At 34.8% G+C, this 26891-nt stretch overlaps 1 protein-coding gene across 1 annotated transcript in view; it reads right to left on the minus strand.

The window, feature by feature from the left end:
* LOC145283505 (putative pre-mRNA-splicing factor ATP-dependent RNA helicase PRP1) overlaps positions 1-26891 on the minus strand; it is a 72059-nt gene that overhangs the window by 40058 nt on the left and 5110 nt on the right. The window contains exons 2-7 of the mRNA XM_080132338.1: positions 15168-15298; positions 12005-12153; positions 8963-9153; positions 7401-7602; positions 7080-7256; positions 3853-4107 (exon numbers count right to left, since the gene is read on the minus strand). Coding sequence (XP_079988464.1) covers positions 3853-4107; positions 7080-7256; positions 7401-7602; positions 8963-9153; positions 12005-12153; positions 15168-15298 — 1105 coding nt within the window. The remainder of the gene's footprint in view (positions 1-3852; positions 4108-7079; positions 7257-7400; positions 7603-8962; positions 9154-12004; positions 12154-15167; positions 15299-26891) is intronic.

The following is a 26891-nucleotide window of genomic DNA, read 5'->3' on the forward strand; positions in this document are numbered from 1 at the left end:
GCCAGTTGCTTTACTCGAATCAAGGTTTTTGATTAGCTTCGCAACATCACGTACAGATATACGTATATCACATAGCGTGTTTTCTGATACAGGAGGAAATATTGGGGGTTGGCGGTCTTGGTCGCAAAGGGTAGAATTAGCTGCAAAGATCTTGACAAAGAGTTTGGCTTTGTCTGATGCTGACGAGATTACCTCAGGTCCATTGATAATAGTTGGGATGGAGCACACGCTTCTGTTCAGGATTCTGTTTGCTATTTGCCAAAACTGGTGGGAACCAAGCCGCTGCTCAGCTACTTTGGACTTAACAGATTGAGCATACAACACTCTTGCGTCCCTTATTACTTTCTTACAATAGTTGCTGGCAGTCCTGAAAACGGCTTTAGTTTCCATACATCTATTACGTTTGAAGCAGTGGAAAAAGTGATTTCTGTGCGCAATGGCAGCAGCACATTCTGGAGAGAACCATGGCTGGCTGTTAGGTTTTTGCTGAAACTTTTTAGAGGGTATGAAATGGTCAATACCTACAATTAACCATTCAGTTAGGTCTAATACTATAGAGGACACATCCTTTTTAAACATGGAATGCAGAGGTAGATCAGATATAAATGTACGGAAGCTATCCCAGTCAGCCTTAGTGTATCGATATACTGTACGATGAAGAGGTACGTCTGGGGACTTATTACATTTCATCTTTATCTTAATTGATACAACAGAGTGGTCGGAAGATCCAAGAGGCGACAGAACAGAAACTGAACATAGTTCAGGGCAAGTTGTGAGAAAAAGGTCTAGTAGGCTCGCATACTGGCCGTCATTATCGGGCACACGGGTAGGTTCCTGAACAATCTGAGTGAGGTCATAGGCAATGGAGAAATCATGACAGAACCTCCCCTCATCATCGGTCTTGTTTGAGTGGGTCAACCATTCGACGTTGTGAACATTGAAGTCTCCACATACGTGAATGTTAGCTGAAGGATAAGTAGAAAGGACTTGGTCAATTTTCTCAGATATGCTTTGAAAGATAGTAACTCCGCTGTTGTGGGGGCGATAGAGAGTAAATATAAATGCAGTAGTGTGAGCTAAAGCAACCCGGAAGCACATATAGGGTAAGTTAGGATCTTCCCTGGAGATGTCCATCCCACATGGAAAGCTATCTTTAATATAGGCACATATTCCATGCCCATGGCGATCTTGGGGGTCAGATTTAGAAGTTAAGTTAGAGTATCCTGAAATTGCAAACTCATCTAGGGAAATAGCCTGTCCAATGCCAGTTTCACTTAAAAATAAAAGGTCTGGTTTAGTCTCTTGTAATTGGGTTTCAACCTCTGGAAGGTTAGAACGAAGACCCCTGATGTTGGAGAATGAGACATGGTAGTAGGGGTCTACGTTGGAAGTTGGAGAACCGGGTTTAATCGTGTATTTTTTCTTGAAACTTGTCATGATGAAATTTTGGAATTTGTGGACTAGGTCGACAGATTTACTTAGAGCAGGACAGAGAGGGGAAATTAAGAGAGAAAAAGAAACGAAGAATTTTTTTTTTTATTTGTAGCTAATGATAAGGTAAAGCCGTAACTAGTATGGCATCGAGAGGCCCCACCAGAAGCTACTGCATGGTCCAGAATCCATTCACCAAATGGCAATACAGCAGCCCCAGTACTTTGCACCTGCTGATAGGACAGCCTCCTTAGTGGTTAATCCAAGGTTCGGGTCCCTGACTATCAGGTGGATAACGTCAGCCCAGACAAAACGTTTACCTCCAGCACCCTTACTAGTGACATGGCTACAAGGATAGACATAGAAACAGAAAATTTCCGCCATCTCAGCCAACTGTTCGCAGAAATACTGCCAACCTAGAAAACAGCTTTTTCTTCTCCCTTTGTCCGAAAAATCACTCATTTAAAAAATGAGGACTGAGGGACAAATAAGAAGAAGCGAGAGTAACAGGAGCTGCCGATAACGCATCCACAATGCGTTTTCTACTCTCCATTAAAAAAAAAAACAAAAAACAAAAAAACTATTGAGTATTGTACTTAATAAAAGTCCAACAGACGTGTTTAAGGGAAAGTATGGTGATAGATTCCCCTCACACGAACTAAAAATGAGTATAATTCGTAATTTTTGCTATCAACTCGGTAGATAAATAAACATATGTACGATGAAAAAAAAAAAAAAAAGCTAGCATTTAATAAAACAGAAATACACAAATTAAATACTGAAATAAAATGGAGTTGTTAATATTTTAAATCTAAAATAAAAAGCATGATTGAAATCACTTATCTCAACAAAAACAATTCCGTCTCCAAATTGCAAACTGTATTGAAAGAAATTCAGTTAGTAGCGTTCAAAACATATATGGTATATTTGCTGACGATAACACGCTTTACAACAGACAAAACTGGAAAATGAATGAACATGTTTCCAAAGCCATGGTGGAAACTCTAGTAACCTGCACTTAGTAACGCGTTTTTCTGTGACGTTGCCTTGACATATGCTGAAAACAAAATATTTTCAAAAACTTTCCGAAAAAAAGTTTTCATTTGTTGATATATTTTCAAAAGAAAGAAGCATTCTGACAGAAAATTTTACAAAAAAATTGTTTCTAAAAATTCCAAAATTTCTTTTACCCCCCCCCCCCCAAAAAAAACAAACAAAAACAGCATGTTCTCATTAGACATTATTAAAAAATAAATATTTATTGTACATTTCAGGTTTGTAAATTATTAGACTAGCATAAAACCATAGAAAGTTATCTTTTAGGGGTAAAACACATTAGACCCAGAGATTTAAATAAAATGATAGAAAGCTTCATTTAAAAACAATTCAAAATAGTTTTTAAAGTCTAATAATTTATGCACCTGAAATGCACTTATATCTATTCATTCATAAAACTTACAATACAAGAATATCATATTCTAAAAATCAGATAAATTAAACAAGTAGTCTTATTTTTAACTAAGAAAATAAAAATTTAATGAGTAAGAGAGGAGCGACTATTTTCATCTTATGACGGAGGGTTCATCTGAATGTGTGTACGTGTCACTAAATGTCTATGGTGGCTCTTCACTATCTGAACCCAAATTTTATTTATGACCTATTTGAGTTCTTTCCGTGATCAGAGTGTGTTTGATACATGTATTTGACATACCTTATTCAACTACATCATTGATCTTGGTCCATTTGGAATTCATCTGTTCTTGGAGGAAAGCTGGAACCCGTTGGAGAAAATGCATTTCACTCCAAAAACGATTGTTGCTTTTATATTAGTTTTTATTTCACTTTCCAGGTGTCGAACACAGATGAATGGAAAGGGAGTTTCTTTTGCTCGTGGTTAATTCTAATAGTCTCCATTTTTGAGACATGTCATCTCCCTCCCAAGAGAGAGAGAGAGAGAGAGAGAGAGAGAGAGAGAGAGAGAGAGAGAGAGAGACAACCGTTAAACCCAACCGTTCAATTTCCAATTTAAATTATTCTTCTCAGCTAACTAGAACCACATGAGCCACACATACTTTTGTCAGCTGATCAGATGCTTCCGGTGACACTTATCTATTTTATAGCTTAATAATGTTTTGACAACTTTTATCAAAACATCATATCTCATCTCGTGTTTATTTCGCCAGTTAGAGAGATAGATAGATAGAAAGTTAAATAGATAACTAACAAATACTTTGTGATCGACCTACTACATAACAGTAACTTTTCTCTTTTCTTTTCAAAACAACAATGAACATGCCTGAAAACAGTGGATGGCCACTCCAACCAAAATGTTGCACAAACAACAAGATGAGAACAATAGTCCAATCAATGCAAGTAATATATAAACTATCAGCCCTCATCTAAAAAATTCAGAACATTTACCTTTTGTTTCGCAAATCCTGGATCTATGACAAACACAACACCATCAATTGTAAGTGAAGTCTCTGCTATATTAGTCGATACGACTACTTTTCTGCCAATGGCCCCGTTTGCCTTTTTTGGAGGAGCTGGTTCAAATATTCTTTGCTGTAAATTTGGAGGCAATGTTGAATAGAGTGGAATGCATTTCATATCACCTATATCGGCACCTAAGTTGTCGATTTCGCGTTGGATTCGCTTGCAAGCAACATCAATTTCCTGAAAAAGGGAGAGAAGAAATAAATGGATTACATTTTACAAAAATAATTTTCAAAAACGACACATTTATATTATTTCTAAAATTTTGCAAAAACAACACTCAAGATGAGAACAGTAGTCTGAATAATTCCAATAACGCAAATTATCAACCCTCATCTAAAAAAAAAAAAAATTCAGAAGCAAAAATAATACAAATAAATAATTACCAATTCTAGGTATGAATCTTGTCATAATTGGTATACAGTTTGTTTTTGCTAACAAGATCAATAAAAACAGTTGTTCATAAAGATATAAAATATAATTCATTTATATCATAGGATTACAGACTCTGGAAAAAAAAAGTAAAATTGAAAAAAAATATATAACAGGTTCGTACAGTTGACCTTTAGCTAAAATTGTAATCAATTTCAAGGTACAGTTGCCAATTTTCTCTTGCATATATCAGATACAGTAGTTTGCCAGAGATACTTAAATAAAGCTTGCCTTCTGCATGAACCTGGTGGTTAAACTATATAAGTAAATAGTTTCTAATTCTGGTATAAAGTTTACTTTTATTTCCAGTATTTTGACAAGATTAACCTTTAAAATACAATTTTCTATTTACTTTCCCATTGAAATAAACCATAATAAAATTTCTAACAAAAAATGAATTTTTCATATGCTAAAAGAAAACTACTGGCATGTTAAACATTACTTTAGCTGCAACTAAACATTCATAGTTAAATTGACGATTTTTGTAGGTTTTGAGTATGCTGAAAATGAATATCACAGTTAAATTTGGGACAGACTAGTAGTTTTCTGGATATTAAGATCTTAATTATGCAATGTAATCCGTTGTTTTCACTGGTGGCCATGTTTTTTCCAACTGAAAAAGCCCTAATGTGCATGCGTGTTACAAAACAACCCTCTCCCCACGTTAAGAACTCATTTCATCCTTTCTTTTGCCATACACTATCAGCCAAAGAAAGGGTATCAAGCATGTGTACGCAGTGTGACGATGAAAATAGACGCTATGTACAAATCACGATTTGCTGATATGCTGTGATGGTTAATGGTGGTGAACACTTTTAGCCACCACCATCATCATTTTAATATCTGTTTTACATGTTAGCATGCATTGAATGGATTTTTTTAGAAAACTGACACTGCTACCTCAACTGTTCTACATCTACTAATCCAAGAACTCTAATCCATTCTTTCAGTGACCAAAACCATAAAGTCTCTTGTTCTGCACACATCTCTCTATACAACTCGGATTTAATCTGCCTCTGAGGTCATCTGATCTAAGTCTGTCTTTAAAATTCACATTACATATTCATTGTATCAATCTTCTATCACGTCTCTCCAAGTCATGTCCTCAACCCTCACTAGCCAGATTTTACTTTTACACATCATCACACTGCATACACATTCCTGGCAGACTCTTTCCTTGATTGACAGTGGAATGCTCTCTTGGTTATTAATGACAGAAGTTCTAACTTATTCCATATGTTTCCAACTTTTACAGTCACACTAGCACCTGCTCGTCCCCATGCTCCAATGGTATGACCCACGTAACAAAACTTCTGAACAACCTCAATAGTTTTGTTAACATCATAAACAAAAAAAACTTTTAGCACATGAAAAAAAGTTTGGTTAAGAGCAACAGATCAAACATCTTTTTTTTTTTTTTTTTTGCTTTTTAACTAGAATCAAAGTATAGTATCTGTTCAGGTCTTTAGGGCAAGTGAAGTGCTCTTAAGTCTGTGTGGGCTATGACCTAGAGATTGTGTTTTAATTAAAAAAAAAAAAAGGGGGGGGGTCATCCAACACACACCAATATGTAAAAAAAGACATTAAAATGATGATGATAACGATTGTCAATGGAAAGATTTTTCATTATTCAAAGGAATATTTTTAGTTCCATCCAGTGTTTCTACCTTAAAAACCAAACATGCATTTAACTTTGCCCTCAGAGGTAAGTAAATTAGGACTGTTCATTTTTATCAAGTTCTATATTGCTAAAAAGACTACCAAATAAGTCATTTTTTTTTAGTAATTAATAACATTATTTAACTATTGATTACTATTAATAAAAACAATAATAAATCATAAATATTTACTATTAAATCTGAGAAATATTTTTTGTTAAAGTATTTTCTGAAAGGAATTAAATTTTAATGTTCTTAACAACATGAACCAACGTTAAAGAAAACAAAATTGCCATTCATAATGAAATATTGATTGTGTAGAATGAAAGCTATCACTGTCACAAGTGAAGAAACAGATCAACTTTATTACCAGCAGGGAGACCTGTTGTTGCTATGGATTGAATGAGGATCAATGAATGTTCCACACTTCTAATACTTTTATTGTCATTGAAATTGGTAAAATCGCCCATTTCTCAATCAAATCAATTGTCTGCTCTAGTTGGGAACCCACCATGGTGCACTGAGAGGAAGCTTCACATACCTTCCTGCAGTGACTTAATCCACAATACATTGTAGTTTACATTGTATGTCAAGAACCTACTATTGATTTTATAAAATTATTTTTATATAATGACTTGAATTAAAATTTAAAATACAAAAGTCAAGTATCATGTTTCAATTGTGCTCTAAACAGAAACATTCATTTTGAACGTTACCATCTTCTCAAAAGAACCTACTGTTGATTCTATACAACAGACCATTCTGCTTGTGCAATAATAAAACTTCAAAAGCACTTGTGATGTTTGGCTGTATAAGGATGTTAACTTTGATTAAAATCGGACTGTACCTTCTTTAATCAAATTTTTTCGATTATCAATACTTATTGGAGGCATTGTGATACAAATATTATCTAAGAACACTCCCAGACACATACAATACGTTTGTGTAAAATTAAAATCGTCTCGGCTGTTTCAGAGTCCACAGGGAACTCTCGTACACAAAGAGCCTTTTATATATAAATAGAGATATAGAACAAGATGTAAAATAAAAGAATTTGTTTACCTCTTGGCCAGTTAAAAATAAAAGAATGTCTCCTTCTCCTTCTTCACACATGTGAATCTGAATGACAGTTCGAATTGCGGCTTCGAGGTAATCACGTTCTGGTTCAGGCGTGTAAAAAATTTCCACAGGATGTGTTCGGCCAGGAACACTCATCAAAGGGGCATTGTCAAAATAAAACTGAAATAAAAAACAAAAAAATATTTTTTAAAATAAATAAACCTGTAGTAAAAGGATGGAAAAACATTGACAAAAAAAAAAAAAAAATTTTTTTTATACACATCATTTATCACGCAAGTTATTGTTTAAAAAAGTCATCCGTACCTGAAATTTCCCCGCATCAAGTGTTGCACTCATCACAATAACCTTGATATCATCTCGCTGTCGACTGACTTCTTTGAGTAGACCCATGAGGATGTCAGTTGCCAAAGTACGTTCGTGAGCTTCATCAATCATAATGACGCCATATGCTTCCAAAAGAGGATCAGACATAGCTTCTCGCAGCAACATACCATCGGTCATATATCTGGAGGAAAGCAAAACACTCATTACTTACATACACACATGAAAAAAAAAAAAAAAAAAAAACTACTTGCCATCCAGTGACTATTACTCTAGTTTTAATGCGTTCAACTGGATTTAACACCGATAGTTAAATCGATAGTCATTGTTGGCCAAGTTATTTCTGTTTATATAATATTCTGCTTGTTCTTTCCTTAGTCTGTACATTATGCTTTGAAAGAGGGGAAAAATTTTTTTTTATAAGACTAAACTGCTACAAAAAAAAAAAAAAAAAAAAAAAGACAAATTCGCAAAATTTGGCTAGAAAAAATCCCATCTAACAACCCTGGACAAGAATATCAGAGTGACCTCTCTTTGATGTAGCCTCGTTTTAAAATATTATAATAATATATGATCATTGTTGTGATGGTGTGAGAAAGGAACTCGTAATTTTGATGTGCAGCAGTTCTTCAAAGAAATAAATCAGTGAAACATTACATAAAAAAGGGAACATTCGAAAGAAACAGGGCAATAAAAAGAAAACTGTCTGCAGAGAGGTACTGGACTAAAAGAGTAAATCAAAGATTGTTTTTTACAACAAGATTTTATTATTTATATTGAACTATGTATCACAATATTAGTGTCTGAATATTTGTTAGTACTTATGTATTCATCTCATTTGGGTTGGTTCTATATTTAAAATACGAGCACTACCTTCATAGAAATGTTATTGATTTTTCTGTAAGAAAAACTTTTTAAAAAAGTAATTACACAGAAAAAATATCAACTTTAATAAAACATTTGTTGATTAAATATGCTTTCCTTTCACAGAATTTCTACGGATTCTGCTCGACCATATAATATTTTGTTTTAGAATATCGACCATATAATATTTTGTTTTAGAACTGCTTTGGACAATGCGCAATCTTCAAATTGTATACCGTAGGTAAAATTGTTCAACATTAAGGTGGGTATATTTGCTGGTAGATATATTAGCTACTTTATCTGCCATCAATAAAGTCTGTGCTGTATATGGAAAAGTCATTAGAGTTCAGATCTTTAAGCTAGAATTGTAGAGAAAAGAAATCGAACATATTTAACTGGATATGACGAGAGAGAGTAGCAGATGCAATTCCCAACAATTTAGAAGAACCGACAATTTTGTAAACATTAAAAAAATGCTCTTATGAAACATGGCACATGCTCAAATTAAAACATAAGTAACTTTTCCTCCCGTTGACCTTTCAGCTACGAAACGATCATCTGCTTCAATAAATCCTTCATTCATTTAATAAAATGTTATTCGAATAATCCTCCTGTACCTATGAAACAAAATTATGTCCCCTGCATCCCCATCCCTAAAACACTTTCGTAAAAGCACTTACTTTAGAACTGTCTTAGATGACGTGCAATCCTCAAATCTTATATTGTAGCCAACCTCCTGGCCAAGACCAACATCCATTTCTTCAGAAACTCGTTGGGCCACTGACATAGCTGCCACTCGTCTGGGCTGGGTACATGCAACACCTTTTTTAGGGTAACGTGCTCGCACCCATTCAAGGCACCACTGAGGAATCTGAAAGAAAAATATACATCTACATTTAGATATAATTTTTCAAGTAAATGTGATCACAAGGACATAACATAAACAAAACAAATTCAATCAAGTTTTTAGCTGATAAAAGTAGCTGCTAAGGAGTCAAAATTTGACAGGCATAAGTCGACTTAATGTGCTATTTCTGCACATGTGCAAATATACACTTATATCTTGTCTTAAGTCGACTTAATGTGCTATTTCTGCGCATGTGCAAATATACACTTATATCTTGTCTTAAGTCGACTTAATGTGCTATTTCTGCGCATGTGCAAATATACACTTATATCTTCCATAACGTTTGATTTAAGTTTTTATATGCATAAATCAAAAAAAAAGACACACTGGTTCTCGTTGGATCACTGAAGTTCAGCAACATTGAGCCTAGTCAGTACCAGATGGGTGACTATTTAGGAATAGCAGGCACCGTATGTAGGAATATGTCAACACCTCCTCACAAGAGCTACAAAAATCTAACGTTGTCATCTTCCATCACAGATATACATGCATCTGGGGGCCGATTGTGAATTTCACACTCCCATGAAACTTCCTCCTTTGGAGGAAGCCAGTTCAATCTGCATAGAGCGAGTGCCGCTCTAGTACTGTATCTATATAAAGTTAAGTATGTTTATATATTTGTATCAACAGGATTCACTGGTAAATTAATTAATGTGGTGTAACAGATATAATCAGTTCTAAGTGACAGTCTTCTAAAGGTTGATGGTTCAATCCTCAGTGTGGGCAATAATACAATTAGGAATTACTTAACATTACCAGGTTATAGCTAACAAGAGGAGAGCAAGTTTGCTCCATAAATTAAATAAAAGGTTCTGTTTGAAACTTTGTACAGATTTCCCGTATTTGGCAAGATGCACTTGAAGGTTGGAAGTTACATTGGCTGAAATAGTGTGAGAATAAAATCTATGAGAACAGCTGTCTGAATAATCTGAATTATACTAATTAATCGATCATTATGAATTTAGCCCATAGGTGCTAGGTGTGCAAATGTGAGACATATTTAGTTTAATTTAGTTTTATGCAAATGGAGGAAAAATGAAGGATGCAAAAATTCAAATATCTTTGAAATGTTAACAATAGGTATTAAACATCAATTAATATTTCTCAAATTTCAATTTATTTAGGGTATTTTGAAGGGGTTTCGTTGAGTCACAGTAAAAGTCCATTAACTAGTGACAAGAGAAACATGATTGACTGTACCTATTCTTAACAAAATGGATTTTAATCAACTGCAAAAAACGTTTTTTTTGTTATCTGTGTTTGTTATGATTAATCAGAATTGGAAATCAAAGAAAAAAAAACAAAAAAAAAAGATCAGAACTTTTTAGGGTATTGGAATCGGAAAAATTTGTGCCCATTTTACGATATCTAAAAGAATGCTTTATTGCTTTTATTTAAATTTTCCACGGCTCATGTTAATGATGAAATGATAAATATTTATTGATTATAAACTACCAGTAAAACTAAAATTTATAGATCGCACTTGTAAGTGTATTTTTAAATTTCAAGAATATATGCCCATATTACATGGGGTTTTGTGGTAACCCCCACCAAAAAAAAAAAAAAAAAAAAAAAAAAAAAAAAAAAAAAAAAAAAAACCCTCCATTTAGAATTTTGAAAAGAATTGAAAATCAGAATCAGGAAAAATATTAGAATCGTCTTATTACTACTACTGATAATAGTCAGTAGGTATTAAATTATTAGCAGGAATAAGATTAAATGCAAATGAAAAGAGACTTAATTGACTATGATGCAAATTTTTAGTATATGATTTCAGTTTCTGTGATTGCTTTAAGGAAGCCACCATGTATGTGCTTTGGTATACAAACCATGCTGCTATCACCCTTTTAGAGAAAAGAGTTTGTTCTAAAATCTGGCCAGAAATCTCAAACATCTGTTAGGGAACGTGGTGTCAGTTGACAAAGTAGTTTGCACATCCAGCTAAAAAGATTTATAGCAAACGTAATGGAGCTTTATTTTTTTTACATTGTTTCATTCGTTGAACCCACTTATTTTTTCCCCCCTTTATTTCTTATAATAAAATATTTAAATTTTTGGTAAGAAATCAATGTATATCCATACCCCCCCCCCTCTATATATATAAGTGATCCTAGCTGTGTGTGTGTGGAACGACCTGTACCAAACTACACTATCAATTTTTAGTGTTAGAACTTGATACATAAGGAATTTGGATGTGTGGAACAAATTTGATTTAGTATTTAGTCAGTAAAAATAGCTGCTTCGAAGTTACAATTGTAACATAGTTGTAACTTGACTAACCGTGTTACTTCTACGTATGTGTAAATAAACTTATCTTTAACGTTTTTGTTTTAAGTTTTTATATGCGCATAGACTTAGATCAGACGGTAACAAATAAGGCTGGGGAGTTACATATTTTGATTTCAATAGTTGCTGATGGCACCTAATTCATTTTTGTTTACTTTTGAAATCACTAACTGGGTACAATATAATAATCAATAGAGTACTGGCTTTATAATAAATATGAAATTTGCATGAATTTAAATATATTTAAGCATATGATACAACCGGGTGGCCTGCTAGTATAAATCTATTTTACAATAAAATTTATATGGCAGCTAACTAACCGCATATATTTAAATTAATAAAATTTATATGACAGCTAACTAACCGCATATATTTAAATCAATAAAATTTATATGACAGCTAACTAACCGCATATATTTAAATCATATAAACACTTTAGAATTCTTTTTTTATTGGTAAAATGGACATACTTAAAGAATTGTTATTTTTATCGAATAATCTAAAAAAATGTGAAATTAAGAGAACTTACCTGAGTTGTTTTTCCAGAACCGGTTTCACCAACTAAAACTAGAATTTTATTGTCATTAACAACCTCTGTAAACTTCTCTTTGTATTCCCAGACAGGAAGTACGCTTCTCTTTCGCAAAAGTTCATAGTAACGAGGTGTATATGGCAAACCTGCAGGAAAACAAACAAAAAAATAAATAATTGGGTTTGATTAAGGAAATCAAACAACACAAGTTCCATTCATAATTTACTTGAAATAATATCTATGTGGAAAATAAGAAATAACCTTCTTGAATGGTTCTGGGTCGGTTCTAGTGCCATCCATGATTTATTGGGTGCAATCAAGAGAATTATGTACAATTCAGTTAAATATATAATTAAAAGTTTATCTCCAAAATTTGACAAAATTTTTTTATGTCACTTGTATTTATACTTATGTGGATTAAGTCATTTTAATAATACATCCAATGTGCTGGCCATGTATTGCAAAAAGAACTCCTAATGTGTACATTGCTATGAAAATGCTAAAACTGGAATATATATATATATATATATATATATATATATATATATATATTATATATATATATATATTTATGGTAAAAATTATGTCAGCCCCTTTAAGAACTGGTTCCTATTGATGAGCACTAAAAGTTGAAATTTAAGTCAGTCACTTAAGCTCGCACGGCAGATCATGTGATAATCATGAGATCACTCTTGCCGTCTAGATATTTATAGAAATGTTAATTTCAACTGTATTTCTTGCGATTGACATTGGCCGTGTGGTTTGTTCCTTGCTAATGGAGTTAGAAATGGTTTCATGGCCAGGTTTGACTCTCTGCACTAATGATTCTTGAAAGGATAAAACACTAGTATCGGTAGGTATTAAAAAATAATTAAAATAATTAGTGTTGGGACGATCCCTAAATTTTTTCCGATACCAAGTACGATTCCGATTCCCGTGGAATTGTTGTTTTGAAATATACCATTATATAATCAAAAGTTTTTGTGTAGCGAAAAAATTTGGTACAGCGAGAAAGAAAAAATACAATTAATTTCGAAAACGATTTGATTTTTTTTTCATAAAATTTCTTTCATTGAAGGAAAAAGTCCAAACAAATATTTTAACCATGAATTAAACGTACCATGAAATTAATAACAATCAATTTTAGGAGTTATTTTATATATTAAAAAATATAAAGAAAAAGTCATGATTAATTCAACAAAAATACAATAACATCAAATTTCAAGGGGAATAACATGTTTTGTTTATCTTGATATTCATGTTTTTGTTTTATTTTCTCTTTATCTTCGATAACTTTTTAAAATTTAACTTTTTTTTTGCAGCTTTGATCGCTAAGGGATTTTTATTCCACTTTCTAGAATATTCTTATTTCTAAAAATTTAAAAATAACTAAATCTGATTAAATTTTTAGCCTTTTATATTCAATCGTCTCAAATTATTCCTATTTATTTATTTGACTTTTAAAAAAATATTTTTAACTATAATAATGTTATTCTTTAAATCTAAATAAATTGGTTCATTTCTATTTATTTTTATTATATAATTATCGTCCTTTAATGTTTATTCTTATTTAATGTCTTAATTTAATTTTCTATATAAAAAAGTTAATTTTTAGTAATTGTTTATTTCTATTGTGAAATAAAAGTCATTTATTGAACTTTAAAAATCACCTCCACCATAATGCTGTTTCTGACAACCATTTTTATTTTTTGTTAGGGGTTGGGAAATATTTCTATGCTCACATCATGACTGTGATATCAGGCATCGATGAATGTCGACCAATCCCCTACAGTCCTTTAGTTGAATGGCTCTAAGTGACTAGTTAGTTTGCAAAGTTAGGGTTCAAAGGATTAAAAAGAAAAAGTTAAACTTTTTTCCTTTTTTAATAGATTTTTCACTTTTGTTGTTTTTGTTGTGCAAAGAAGTTCCAAAAGAAATGTTTAATTGCTTCATTCACAGAATATTTTAATGAAATGTAAATTTCTAAAAGATAAAAAATAAATTCACTTACTGCATTTATTTAACAGATAGCAAAATGATTGTTTTCTTTTGTAGTTTTCAAAAGACCTTAAGCGGAACCATCAGTCAGCATATGTAGTTCTAACGTTTTTGTTTTTGGATACTTCAAAAAAGCCGACTGACTGTCAAAGTTTTGCAAACTGATACCACGTGATCAGTTTCACTTTAGTTTTAGAAATATTTCCTGAAACAGCCTTTGTTCAGAAGATAGAAAGTACATATATCGTTCTATTAAACCTTTTATTGTTTAAATAATTTGACTTTGTTTGATTTTTAAAAAACAAAGGTTGACAAGACATTTTTCATTCATTTAATAATGGAAGTGTCGGTCAAAAAAGGAAAAGAAAAAATTGCCAAAAGATAAGCCCCCTCCTCCCCCTTTTTATAGTGACCAGTTGGAAACCCACTGATTTTTAACATGACTAACTCGCAATGAGAGCACTGTAAAATCTTTTTTTCTCTAAGGGTTAAGTATTCATCAACTTTTTCATGGACTTGACGTAGTTAGGCTGTTTTATACATAAATAAACCTCGCTCACAAATGAAAACCATGTTACCTCGCGGCCCCTACAGTGCAAACAGATAAATAATCATGGGCCTCAAAGTTTCGAAACAGACAGCGCCTATGTATGTGATGGAATAAGAAAACTCATTAAGATAAATAAAGATTACCTTTAAAGCAGTTAATAAAATTCTTATATATCATTAAATATGGTATGAAAAGTTCTGATGTTTTTATCAAATTTTTGACAGCATTAATCTCACTTCAAACAAACAGTTCAACTGAAAAATATAAGAGAATCGTAAATCTAAGGTATTTTTTTACGATGCGATTTCAATTCCCCCCAAAATACACGATTCTTACGATTAATGATCAATCGTCCCACCACTAATAGTAATATATATATATATATATATATATACACACACACACACTTTTTGTTGTTTTATTGTAGCACCTGATTTTATTATGTGCATTCTACCATCAACTTTCTAACCCTTGTTGTCCAAAAGTGATGCTCAATCTTGATGATTCAGCACTTGCCTAATAAGGGAAGAGAGGATCTTGCAAAATTTACATACGAAATAAATTTGGTCTAAAACATTAAAAAGAATTGAACAAATCGTTTCTTCTATTTACCTGTAAAAGGATTTAACTGTATTTGTGGTTTGGGTATATTGAACTGCTCAAAGATCGACATTTTCTTTTCAGGTTTCTTTTCTTCCTTTTCTTCTCGATTGTTGTCTCGCTCGCGGTGTCGTTCTTCATCTCTGAAAGAAAAGAAAAAACATATCAAGATTTTAAAATATGAAAGATATTTGCATTAGTATAGTAAAATCTATGTTTTCTTATGGAAATTTGCAAACACTTTGACTACTGCTAAAGTGGAAATGGCAAGAACAACAAATAGCGTTAAAGTAATTGGTGATAGGCAAATAGGATAGCCTGGGGCAATTCCATATCCTCTCAGCGGAAAAGCTGTTCAGTTAAAGGGAAGTAATTCAGTAATTTAGAGAATTCTCAAGAAGGAGGACTTTTAGTTCTCTTCCACTGCAAGAACTTAGACACCAGGATCAGAAAGTGGGAATGAAAAGTCAGCGCCCTTGTGGAGGAACACTGACCTACAAAAAGTGCCTAGACAGCCCTGTCAGCATTCCCCGGTAAGGGAACCTCAGGCAATTAGTAACAAACTCCTTCTCAAAGTGAGAAGGCCTTGGAAGGTTGACCTCCTAGGACTGCACAGAACTAAACTCCCATTGCAAAATCAACAGAAATCAGATCATTACAGGTACAGTTTATGGGCTTGTTAATGACTTCCCCCTCAGAGTACTTGAGCTGCCTCTGCTGTCTACAGAGAACATTAATTGATCCAGCAACACAATCCAGAGCCATTCTAAGGTAAGCCCAACAACTGCGCTTTTAAGTCATCCTTATACTTGTGTTTATGTCCTCTATTGTTCGAAGTTGATTACTTACTGTGAATTATGCATGTAAACCATGAGAAAAAGCTAAAAAGTGCCTAGGGGTTCCCTGATATTGAATTTAAGCTTTGTCAGATGAACGTGCTTTGGAAAATTCCATACTCCAGAGGTATGAAATTTTCCAAAAGATTCCAGCGCATAAACTAATAAGTGAAACATGAAACAGGCTTTCCTTTTACATATTCCAGCATCTTCTGCCATTTTCAACTAATGAATTCGTCATTATTCTATATTTTGTCATGGTTCAGTTTGCCTGGTAAAATCTGGGCATGCCTCTCAAAGAACTTTTTCCAAGTTTCCTCCTCATGGCAATCAAACTACTTCTCAGCAGACAACATCAAAGCAGGGTGCAAAAGGTGTGGGCTAATGCTATGGGATCCCACACAGATACCACTCTGTGTAGGACTCTCCAGAACTGCTTGATCGACACTCCCACTAGCATTAAACTACCTGGCGCCCACACCCAACCAGACATCAAGCGCAGATGTGCTGTTTGTACCTTCAACATAGAGTGCAGATGTGCTTAACTCATCAAAACCTGTGCCTTCTACATCGACAGATAATCCAACCTCACTTTTTCAAACGTCTACAATGAATCCAAGTCCAATGAAGAAGACTGTAAAGAATTTGTCCATGAGAAAATTGACACCTATGCTGGCTAGGCCTGAAAGAAAAAAATGATGCCAATAGACAAAGGGCCATCAAAAGGCAGTATGGAGAGACCTTAGCTGAATGTTTGCAGTGACTTTAAAAAGATGAAGACAAAGCAGCAAAAAGATGGAAGACAAGATCTCGAGGTTGAGAGACAGGAAAAATGTTATGCCTTAGATTTTGGACATCAAATTACTTTGAAATATGAAATTGATTTTTGTTTGTTTGTCGTAATTCTTAACGGGTGTGAACTTAAGAATTACGACAAATAGACAAAAATAAATTTCATTTAAAACAAGTGACGTCACTAACAGAAAATGTGACTATTGGAAAACTTATTAAGTATTTTTGCCCACTTATTTAAATATCAAAAAACATTTTTTGCTAAAGCTAACAAATTGTTCACAAATTTTTGATAAATTTGGTTTTTATATTCAATTACATTTCTTGTCCGAGTGACACATTATTTTGTTAAACTTTTTTTTTAAATTTTTTTTTTAATTATTTCTCTACCTGGACTTCGAGCCAAGATCACAGTGTAGTATTCTGATGCTACACTTTGCCTTTTCTGTCCTCTGTCAGTGAAGGAGAACTCCTTCATGACAGAGACAATTTTTATGTTTGTTTCTATCCAGATTGACCCTTTTTGGGAAGCTGAATTTTCCTCACATTAACTGACTTTGTGTCTATCTGTCCTTGTGGGGAGGCAAGTAAATAGGATTTTAACTAGAAACTGAGCACCTTCTACAAATATTTAAATATTGATTTTGTATCTTTATATATATATATATATATATATATATATATATATATATATAATTGGGTAGATTAGTGTCCATTCGATTATAATCTGCTGAAAAAAAAAAAAAACTGTAAAAAGACGAAAAAATATATTGGGAGTGGAGGGGGGGGTAAACTCGTCATGTTGAAGTCTTTTTTTAACACAATAAAAAAAAATGAGCTGTCAAAAGAATTTCAGACAACCAAATCTATTAAAAGTGATATCTCTTCTAGTTAATTTCCAAATTTCATGATGAAATTCTTAAGAGAAATGCGGTACGACCATTTATAAATCAGAGAGGAGGGTTATTACAAAATCTTACCGAAAACGCTGTTTTATAATCTAAACTTTTTATCACTTTATTTGCTTAAAACTCTTAAAATATATAATGTATATTATTATTTATTAATTTATTTGAAAGTATATTCATTTTCGAACAAAACGGTGGTATTTTGACTTAAGATGCTTTGGTTTTTAAAATATGACAATTTTAGCAGAACCCTCTTGAAATCTGTATTTATCCAAAGCGTTTTATTGTCCATGTGTGTTGCTATTCTAACTTCATATTCAAACCTGTCCATCAAGATCGCTATGAGCATGGAATATGTGCCTACATCAAGAACACCTTTCCCTGTGGTTGGGACATCTCCAAAGACCCCGAACATCCCTACATGTGCTTTAGAATAGTGCTTATTCACAGCACAGCATTTATATTTGCTATCTATTGTTCTCACAATGATGGAGTAGCTATCTTTGAGAGTATTGCTAAGCAAATTGATCATATACTGTCTGCTTATCCCTTAGCCAATATTCATATTGGTAGAGATTTTAATGTTCACAATGTTGAATGGCTAGTTCACTCAAAATAAATCGGACGATGAAGGGAGATTTTGTCATGATTGCTCCATCTCTTATTACTTAAATTATTAACAAACCTACTCGGGTACCCAATGCAGATGGACAATTTGCAAGTCTTAAATCTTTTTCCAACAACATGTCCTGATCTATGCTTATCCTCAGTTCTTCTGACCACTCGATCGTCTCAATAAATATAAAACAAATTATAACAAAACCCCAAAATAGTCCTCTCCATCGAACAGTGTATCAATAATTAATGACTGGGATGGTTTCCGAACATTCATATCGAAATTACCTCTACGTTCTGTTTAAAAAGAATGTGTGACATAGCATCTGACTTAACTGATTCATTCACTATCAACAGACAATTACATACTGCGCCAAAAATTACAACAGAAACTAAACAACCAATACACTCCTGAATGTTGCTGCCATTACACACATAAACCACTATTTCAATTGCTTTAAACGTAATAGATGTTTTAAAACTAGAGTTGCTGCCAGCAATCAAAAGCATTATAGAAAACGCTAGACTGGTGCCTTCTCAGTCCATCAAATCTAAAGCAAGACAACAGAGTCTTGGTTCCCATAATTTTAGTCAGATTACAAACAAGGCCCTTAATAGATACATGTCCTCTATCCCGATCTTCAACGCATCTGAAATAATTTCATTAGTATCTATCAAAGCCAAATTCTTTGCCAAGAACTTTGCAGCAAACTCAACCCTATGCGATCGGTCTCCTACCTCCCGAATTTCCCATCAAGACTGAAAATTATCTGAATGACATTCGCATATCTGTTTGTGATATTGCCACACTCATCAAGAACACTGATGCCAGTAAAACAGCTACTCCAGACAATATTCCAGTCATAGTACTCAAAAAGCTACAACCAAAACTAGTATCAATTCTTGTAAAGCTGTTCAATTGATGCATAAAAGAGAAATGCTTCCCAACACCTTGGATAATCTAATTAGTTTGCACAATATTTAAAAATAGTGGAGATTGGTCTTCTGCATCTCAATACAAACCAATTAGTCTTCTGTGTGTCATAAGTTGGTTGAATCCGTTAAACAGAGAAATTACCAACCACCTCAGCAAAAACAACCTACTCAGTGACATGAATATGATTTCCATCTGGTGAGATCTACAGCTGATGTACGGACTGTAATTTCACATAAGATCAGTGAACCTGTGGAGAAATGCGTGACTTACCTGGATAGACCATGTGCGGGTCGGTCACCGAAAATAAATAAAAAGAAAGAAAAGAAACGGTCAAGACTCTTATTTATAGAGTAGTGATCACGTGAGTTAGAAGAATATGCAAATAGAGGTGAACGATTTTGCCATATAAAAAGCCTGTGTTGTTAAGAGGAGGGGCAGACTGTTGGCAGAAGTCAGTGCTGTCAGACGTGCTTTAAAGTTTTGTTATTATATGCTGTGCTCGATTGTTGGGAGAGAGAAAAGAGAAGAGGAGGAACCAAGAAGACATTCTGCAGATACTTGACTTTGTGTTGGTTTTAAGCTATCTCGGCACTTGGTGTGCGGTGACTAACAATGGACAGATTCGACATTCGCTTAATACCTGAGTTCGACGGATCTACCATTGGACCGGCTGTCGTCGAATGGATTGAAAAGGCAGAGAAAATCTGTAAACTGTGCAAAATTAAAGAACCAGCCACAGTTATCCCTTTGAGGCTAACCGGAGGGGCCTATGCAGTCTACCAACAACTCGGGGATGAACCAGACTGGGATGAAATCAAGCAGAGCCTGTATACAGCGTTTGGTACAGATCCATTTGTTGCGTGGCAACAGTTCACGAGCCGGACACTTCAACCCAAGGAAACAGTCGACGTGTACCTAGCCGACCTGCAAAAATTATCTGTACCGTTTGGTGGGGTCAACGATAAAATATTAAGCTGTGCTTTTTTGGTAGGCCTACCCGAGGAGGTCAGTAAACTGTTGCGGGCATCATCAAGAATCGATGAATTGTCAACTGATGAGTTATTGGCCCGAGCTCGAAACATCTGTAAGGAACAGGAACCAATTGCAGCAGCAGCTCGTTTTCGACATGGAGGCAATGTGGACTCTCTTTCAGATAGTAATAAGCATGCCACCCCAGTGTGCTATAAATGTGGGGAGGCCAATCATTTTGCTAAAGAGTGCCGGAGTGATAGGAGAGGTGTATATCCACAATCAAAGAGACCAGTGCAATGCTATCGCTGCAATAAGTTTGGGCACATATCTCGCAACTGTTCGGGAAACGAAGTTGGGGGCAAGGTACTATCGCTACCCTTGCCCCCTGCCAACCAATAAACACAGGATTGCCTGTCATTAGCGTTAAACTTGATGATGTGCAGTGTTCAGCACTTATAGACACGGGGTGTTCCTGGTCTATAGTTAGTGCCCATTGCTGTCCGGTGTGGCGGAGGAACCCAGTCGGCGTTATGACCATCAATGGCTTATCACGGGTATGTTGTGGTGAAGGGACAGTCACAATCTGTACTGAGAAGGGTGACACAGCTAAAGTTGACGTTCTGGTGATGCAGGAGAAACCCCTTGGCTACGACATGTTGCTTGGAATTGATGCAATACAAGTACTAGGAGGCGTTACAATCACAGCAGCTAGAGGTATCAGGCTTGGAGAAGGGAAAGACGTCTGTGCAGCCATGTCGATTGAAGAAAAGGACTTCTGTGCTACATTTGATGACAACGAAAGGGTGTGGACTGCAAAGTGGAAATGGGCCATGGGCCAGGAACCAGATCCGTATGATACACCAGCAGATTGGACATCCTGGAATTCAGAGGACTGCATATTTCGTCCGAAGAGTATGCCCTGCAACTACAAAAGCATCAGTGAAAGCAGCCATACGTTCGTGTGAAGAGTGTCAGAGAATTGATCCGGCACCATCCCAATGGCAAAAAGGGAAGCTCGAGGTGGAGGGCAACTGGCAGCGAGTAGGGATGGACATAACACATTATGGGGACAAACATTTTTTGACCATGATGGATTGTGGCCCGACGCGTTTCACAATATGGCGCCTGTTGACACGACAGGATGCAGCCAGCATTATACAACAGTTGAGAGCCGTCTTTTTTGAACGTGGTGCCCCGATTGAAATTCTGACTGATAATGCCGCCACATTTCGATGTCAAGAATTTCAGAACTTCGTGCACGAATGGGGGATTAAAATCGGTGTGCATATTATCCAGAGGGTAATGGTATAGCAGAACGGTGTCACTGCACCATCAAAAGAATTGCAGCCAGGACGCAGTGCTCTATTCCAGAAGCTGTGTACTGGTATAATATAACACCCAAGGACAATGCAACACCAGCAACTGCACCAGCCAATGGGATTTACCAATATGAACAGCGTGTGAAAGGAGTTGATGCCATACCATCAGTGGTGAGTGTTGTCAATACACCATATCAGGTGGGAGACCTTGTTTGGATAAAACCCCCGAATGCTGGGTGCACTACGAAATTTTTCCGGGGAAAAATAGACGAAATCATAAGTCCTCAGACCATGTTGATTGGTGGCATACCACGTCACGTAAAAGATATCCGCCCTTGTTATACCTCTTCTGATTCTGAGGACGATGAGGAGGATCACACACCGTTCAGAGATGATCCTGATCACTTACTGCCCCTTCAGATGAGCATAGAAACACCACCAACAGAACCAGACGAAGGAATGATGGGACATACTGATGACAATAGTGAGGAGAGCGATGGACACAAGGAAGTAATGCCTCATCGAAATACTCGACAGAGACGAATACTGCCCACCCCCCGTGATTGCGAAACCCCGCGAGAAGGGATGATGGAGCACACCGAGGAGATGACGCCTCCGATTCTTTGGAGAAGTACCCGACAAAGACGGATACTGCCCCCCTGCCCTGATTGTGAGACACCGCCTATGGAACCACGAGACGGGATAATGGAACAGACTGGTAGTAATGATGGTGGTAATGAAGAAAACAGCAATGAGGAAGTGCTGCCCCCGATTCTTCGAAGGAGTACCCGCCAACAACGATTGCCCGCATGTCCTGTTTATGATTATGAGATCAGGGGGGAGTGTGGAGAAATGCGTGACTTACCTGGATAGACCACGTGCGGGTCGGTCACCGAAAATAAATAAAAAGAAAGAAAAGAAACGGTCAAGACTCTTATTTATAGAGTAGTGATCACGTGAGTTAGAAGAATATGCAAATAGAGGTGAACGATTTTGCCATATAAAAAGCCTGTGTTGTTAAGAGGATGGGCAGACTGTTGGCAGAAGTCAGTGCTGTCAGACGTGCTTTAGAGTTTTGTTATTATAGGCTGTGCCCGATTGTTGGGAGAGAGAAAAGAGAAGAGGAGGAACCAAGAAGACATTCTGCAGATACTTGACTTTGTGTTGGTTTTAGAACCTATCTACGGGAATTTCCTCTCAAAAGCTATCGCTCTTGACATATCAAAGGCATTTGATACGATTTTGCATAAGGGGGTACTTCACAAGATTTCAGCTATGGAATATCTGGAAATGTCTTTTCAACCATCAAATTTTTTCTCTATGATAGATTTATACAAGTAGTCATCGATGGCTAAAAGTTTGAAACTCATGTATCAATGCTGGAATGCCTCAGGGATCCATCGTGGGCCCAACTCATTATCTTCATCAATAATCTCCCAAATCACATTCTAAGTTCATTGTTTGACATCTATGCAGAGGACATTACAATATATAGCAACACTTCAAAGGCCAACAACAACAAAGATCTCTCAGAGTCTCTCTCCTCAGACCTTGAGCATGTAGTGTAAAAAAAAAATTTGGCTAATTTGAACGCATTCAAAACGTAGCTTTTATCTTTTCACTCCTGATCCCCACATGATCCCAATTGGTATGAATATCTCTCGTCTAAAAGAGGCTCTGTTTTGACAAACTCCTGACCTAAAATGGAAAGTTTACATCAAATCTGTTGCCAAGGTTGCTGGAAAAATGGTTAGTGTCATTTTATCACTCCAGAAAGTATCTCTCGATGCAATCCTCTACCTGTATAAGAACCAGATACATTTTAAAATGGAATACTGTTGCTATACCTGGGAACGAGCTGCTTGGATCACCCTATTCTGCCTTGACAAAGTTCAAAACCGGCTTTGAAACCTAGGTGATGCCCTTTTCTCTTCGATGCACCCTCTTTTTCACAGCAGAGACATTCTGAGCCAATCTCTGCTTTATCGTTATTTTCATGGCAAGTGCTTGTTTGAGCTTCAATCTATGGCCAAAACTAGTATCCATCTGTTCAAAACACCTTGGAAAATTTAATTAGTTTGCCCAATATTTAAAAATAGTGGAGATTGGTCTTCTGCATCTCAATACAAACCAATTAGTCTTCTGTGTGTCATAAGTTGCTTGAATCCGTTAAATAGAAACTTTTACAAAAAGCACTTGTCTAGCTACAACCATTATCAACAGTTTCTCCCACTCTGTATCTGAGCCTAAAGTTAAATGCAAATTTCATTAACAAAGCTTCTTTCCTAGAACTGCCCACCTGACTACAACATGGCTGTTTACAAGTCTAATGTAAACGAGTTCTTGTTGAGCCCTACTTTCAAATAAACCATTTCTACCCCATTTCCACCACTATTAATATGCTGGTGTCTCAGTGACTACCATACACTCATTAACTCTTATTCTCGAGTGGCCTTCAGACCTTGATGTGGTGACTCCCATGTAAAAGAAAAAAATAATCTGTAGCAAAGTGTCAGCTAAAAAATCCTATTTTTCTATAAAAAAAAAAAAATCAATATTTAATAAATTAATATATATTTTGGTATTTGTACATCTGTTACAGCACGCTGAAATAACGTTATTTAGAAAGCCATTATTAACATGTTGAGGGTAGGATGTCTTGTTACTATTCTGTACTTTCACCTAACAATTTAATAAAAAATATTGTAAAAATTGAATTTAACTTAAAAATACTATTTAAAAAATGGTGCTTGTACAAAGATGACAGACCGATCTTTTAGAATAAGATTGCAGAAACAAGGGACATAAATCCAATTACTTTTGAGTTTTGCTTATTGTTTGTTATCTAATTAAATTACTGGTGCTTATACAAAGAGGTGAGAGATCGATTTTTAAAAAATGTCCTTTTAAGCAAAAACAATATTATTTGTCATGTCGAAAATAGTAATATATCCAAAAATTTTGAAAATTCAAGTAAAAAGTTATTTATAGTTAGAAATAATTTTTAAGGAAAAATTAAGGAAAATTGCACTTTCCATAGATGTTGAAGAGTAGACCATGATGATTGCAGAAACAGCATATTTTAGATTGCATCGTAATAGCGGCGAACATATTCAGTCAATAATATTGAAAATTCTCCGACAACAAATAGTGGATAAATCAGAGTTGAGTCTGGTGTTATTCCTAAATCGCAACCCCCAGCTCTGTCAGGAGTCAAGAAACACAAAAATCATAAACTATAGTGAAGATAAACTAAGGTTCTTCAAAAGTAACCATCATAAAGGTAACAAGCAAGCCACCGAAGGAGTACCTTACCCACCCAAATAGTTTGGTGTATAGGTAATGGAAGTATACCAAGATATTTTCAGGCAGACAAGACATCCCAAACAGACCTAACACCAAAGACTACTGCTCAAAGACCGTCTCTGGAAGGAAGCAATACTCTTAAATAACTAATCGTCACATGTACAAATCACTTCCAGACAGCAACCAGAGCCAAAACATCACAAGGTCTTGCAAAGTCAAAAGAGAATCTGACTTTCCTCTGACTTCCAACTTTCTCAAGTCAAGGAAGTTGTTTAACTAGGTACATGCAAAATGAATAGCCGATGTTGTATAAACATTTTGACCCACCCTTTTACTTAAAAATTCAAAAATCAGGAAATTAACAAATTTTAATGAAATTTTCAGTTTTTATAAAATAATGGTCATAGAATATAATGAACCCATTATTTTTATTTGAATCTTAGTGGAAATGTATTATTTTGTTTAAAAAAAACACTGTTACTAAAGTTATGATTTTCAGTAGTAAAAAATATGAATTTAGTTTTTGCTTTTTTTATGAAAATAAAACATTGTAAATAGTAGCAATAAAAATAAAAATTTTTTTAGGAACATTACGTAAATAAGCTAAGGTCTGTATTAATGAATTCGATATAACTCGAAGAAAAATTTCTCGAACTACTGTTATTATCATTGAATTAAGCATGGTTTATTTAATATTTTCACACAAAATTTATAATTGAAAAAATATTCATACTTTTTTTTTTTTTAGATTACACGTTTTGCGTAATTTTTTATATGTAAGATTTTAATATAAGCATGGCCAAAACGAAAGGAGGGAGTATTTTTTGATGGAGTCTTTCTTTAAAAAAAAAAAAAAAAAAAAAAAAATCTATCAAAAATCAAGTAATTATTCGATCAAATATGAAATTTTCACCTAATCGATATTTATATATTTTTTTTTGCCTTCTTTATTTGTGGGTACAAATATGCTTAAAATAATTAGCTGAAACTGAGCAATTGTGGGAAGGGGGAGGATTGTAGATAAAAAAAACCCCCAAAAACTGTACATACCAGATTTTAAGGTTGAAAGTCTGAATTTTGTTTTGAATGTGTTTTATTTTTCATCTTTTGAATGTGAAATTCATTGAATATGTTAATAAGTATTATCTTTCAGATTTGCAAAAAAATTATATATTTCCATTATTTTTACGAAATAAATCTTAAATCTTTCAAAAATTAATTTTCTTTTAGTGAGACCAATATTAAATAGGAAATGCTCTGAAGAATTGATACCACATACCACAAAAAAAAAAAGAAAAATAACTGCGCATTTTTTTTTTTTTTTTACAGTGATCACCACTTATCAAGGCCCAGAAGCCACTCAGGGATAAGGATTATTGCAAGTACATTACGTTAGTGTGGAGATTTGATGAAGTGTTTACTTAAGGGGGCGGTTCATTAGGAATTTGTTAACATTGGACTTGAAGACATCCAAGTTGTAGTCAGGTGGGAAGCAGGCAGACGGAACAGAGTTCCACAGGCGTGCAGTTCTAAGAAAGAAGCTTTGTTCATGGAATCCGCGTTTTGATTTAGGCACAGATATAGAGTGGGGGAAATTTTTCACAGTGGATTCAGCTAGACGGGTGTTTTTCGTGAAAGATTGGCGAGGGGGGGACCAGAGATTGGAGTTCAGATGAGCACCTGCCATGGAAATAACGATAAAACATTTTGCTAAAAATATAATTTCTTTCAGCAATTTCTTGTTCATTCACCTATGATGGCCTAACCGAGATACTAGATGCAGTTGTTTTCAACACATACGATGACTAGCATCCACAAAATGGTCACCCATCTGGTACTGGCAAGCCAGCACCATTGCTTAACTTTGGGGCTTATGTAGGCAGCAAATATATCTATATCTCCCTTACGAAAAAAAGAATTAAACTCTTTACTTAATCGTCAAATCAAACGTTAACAATCCGCGCATGTGTGGTCCCACTCTGGTGCTGCATGTGAGATCACATCACAAAAAAATAGTGAAGAAATAATGAATGTGAGAAGTGTGAAGGGCC

The sequence above is a fragment of the Euprymna scolopes genome, chromosome 8 (genome assembly GCF_053919585.1).
Source record: "Euprymna scolopes isolate OS-2025 chromosome 8, ASM5391958v1, whole genome shotgun sequence".
NCBI classification, from domain to species: domain Eukaryota; kingdom Metazoa; phylum Mollusca; class Cephalopoda; order Sepiida; family Sepiolidae; genus Euprymna; species Euprymna scolopes.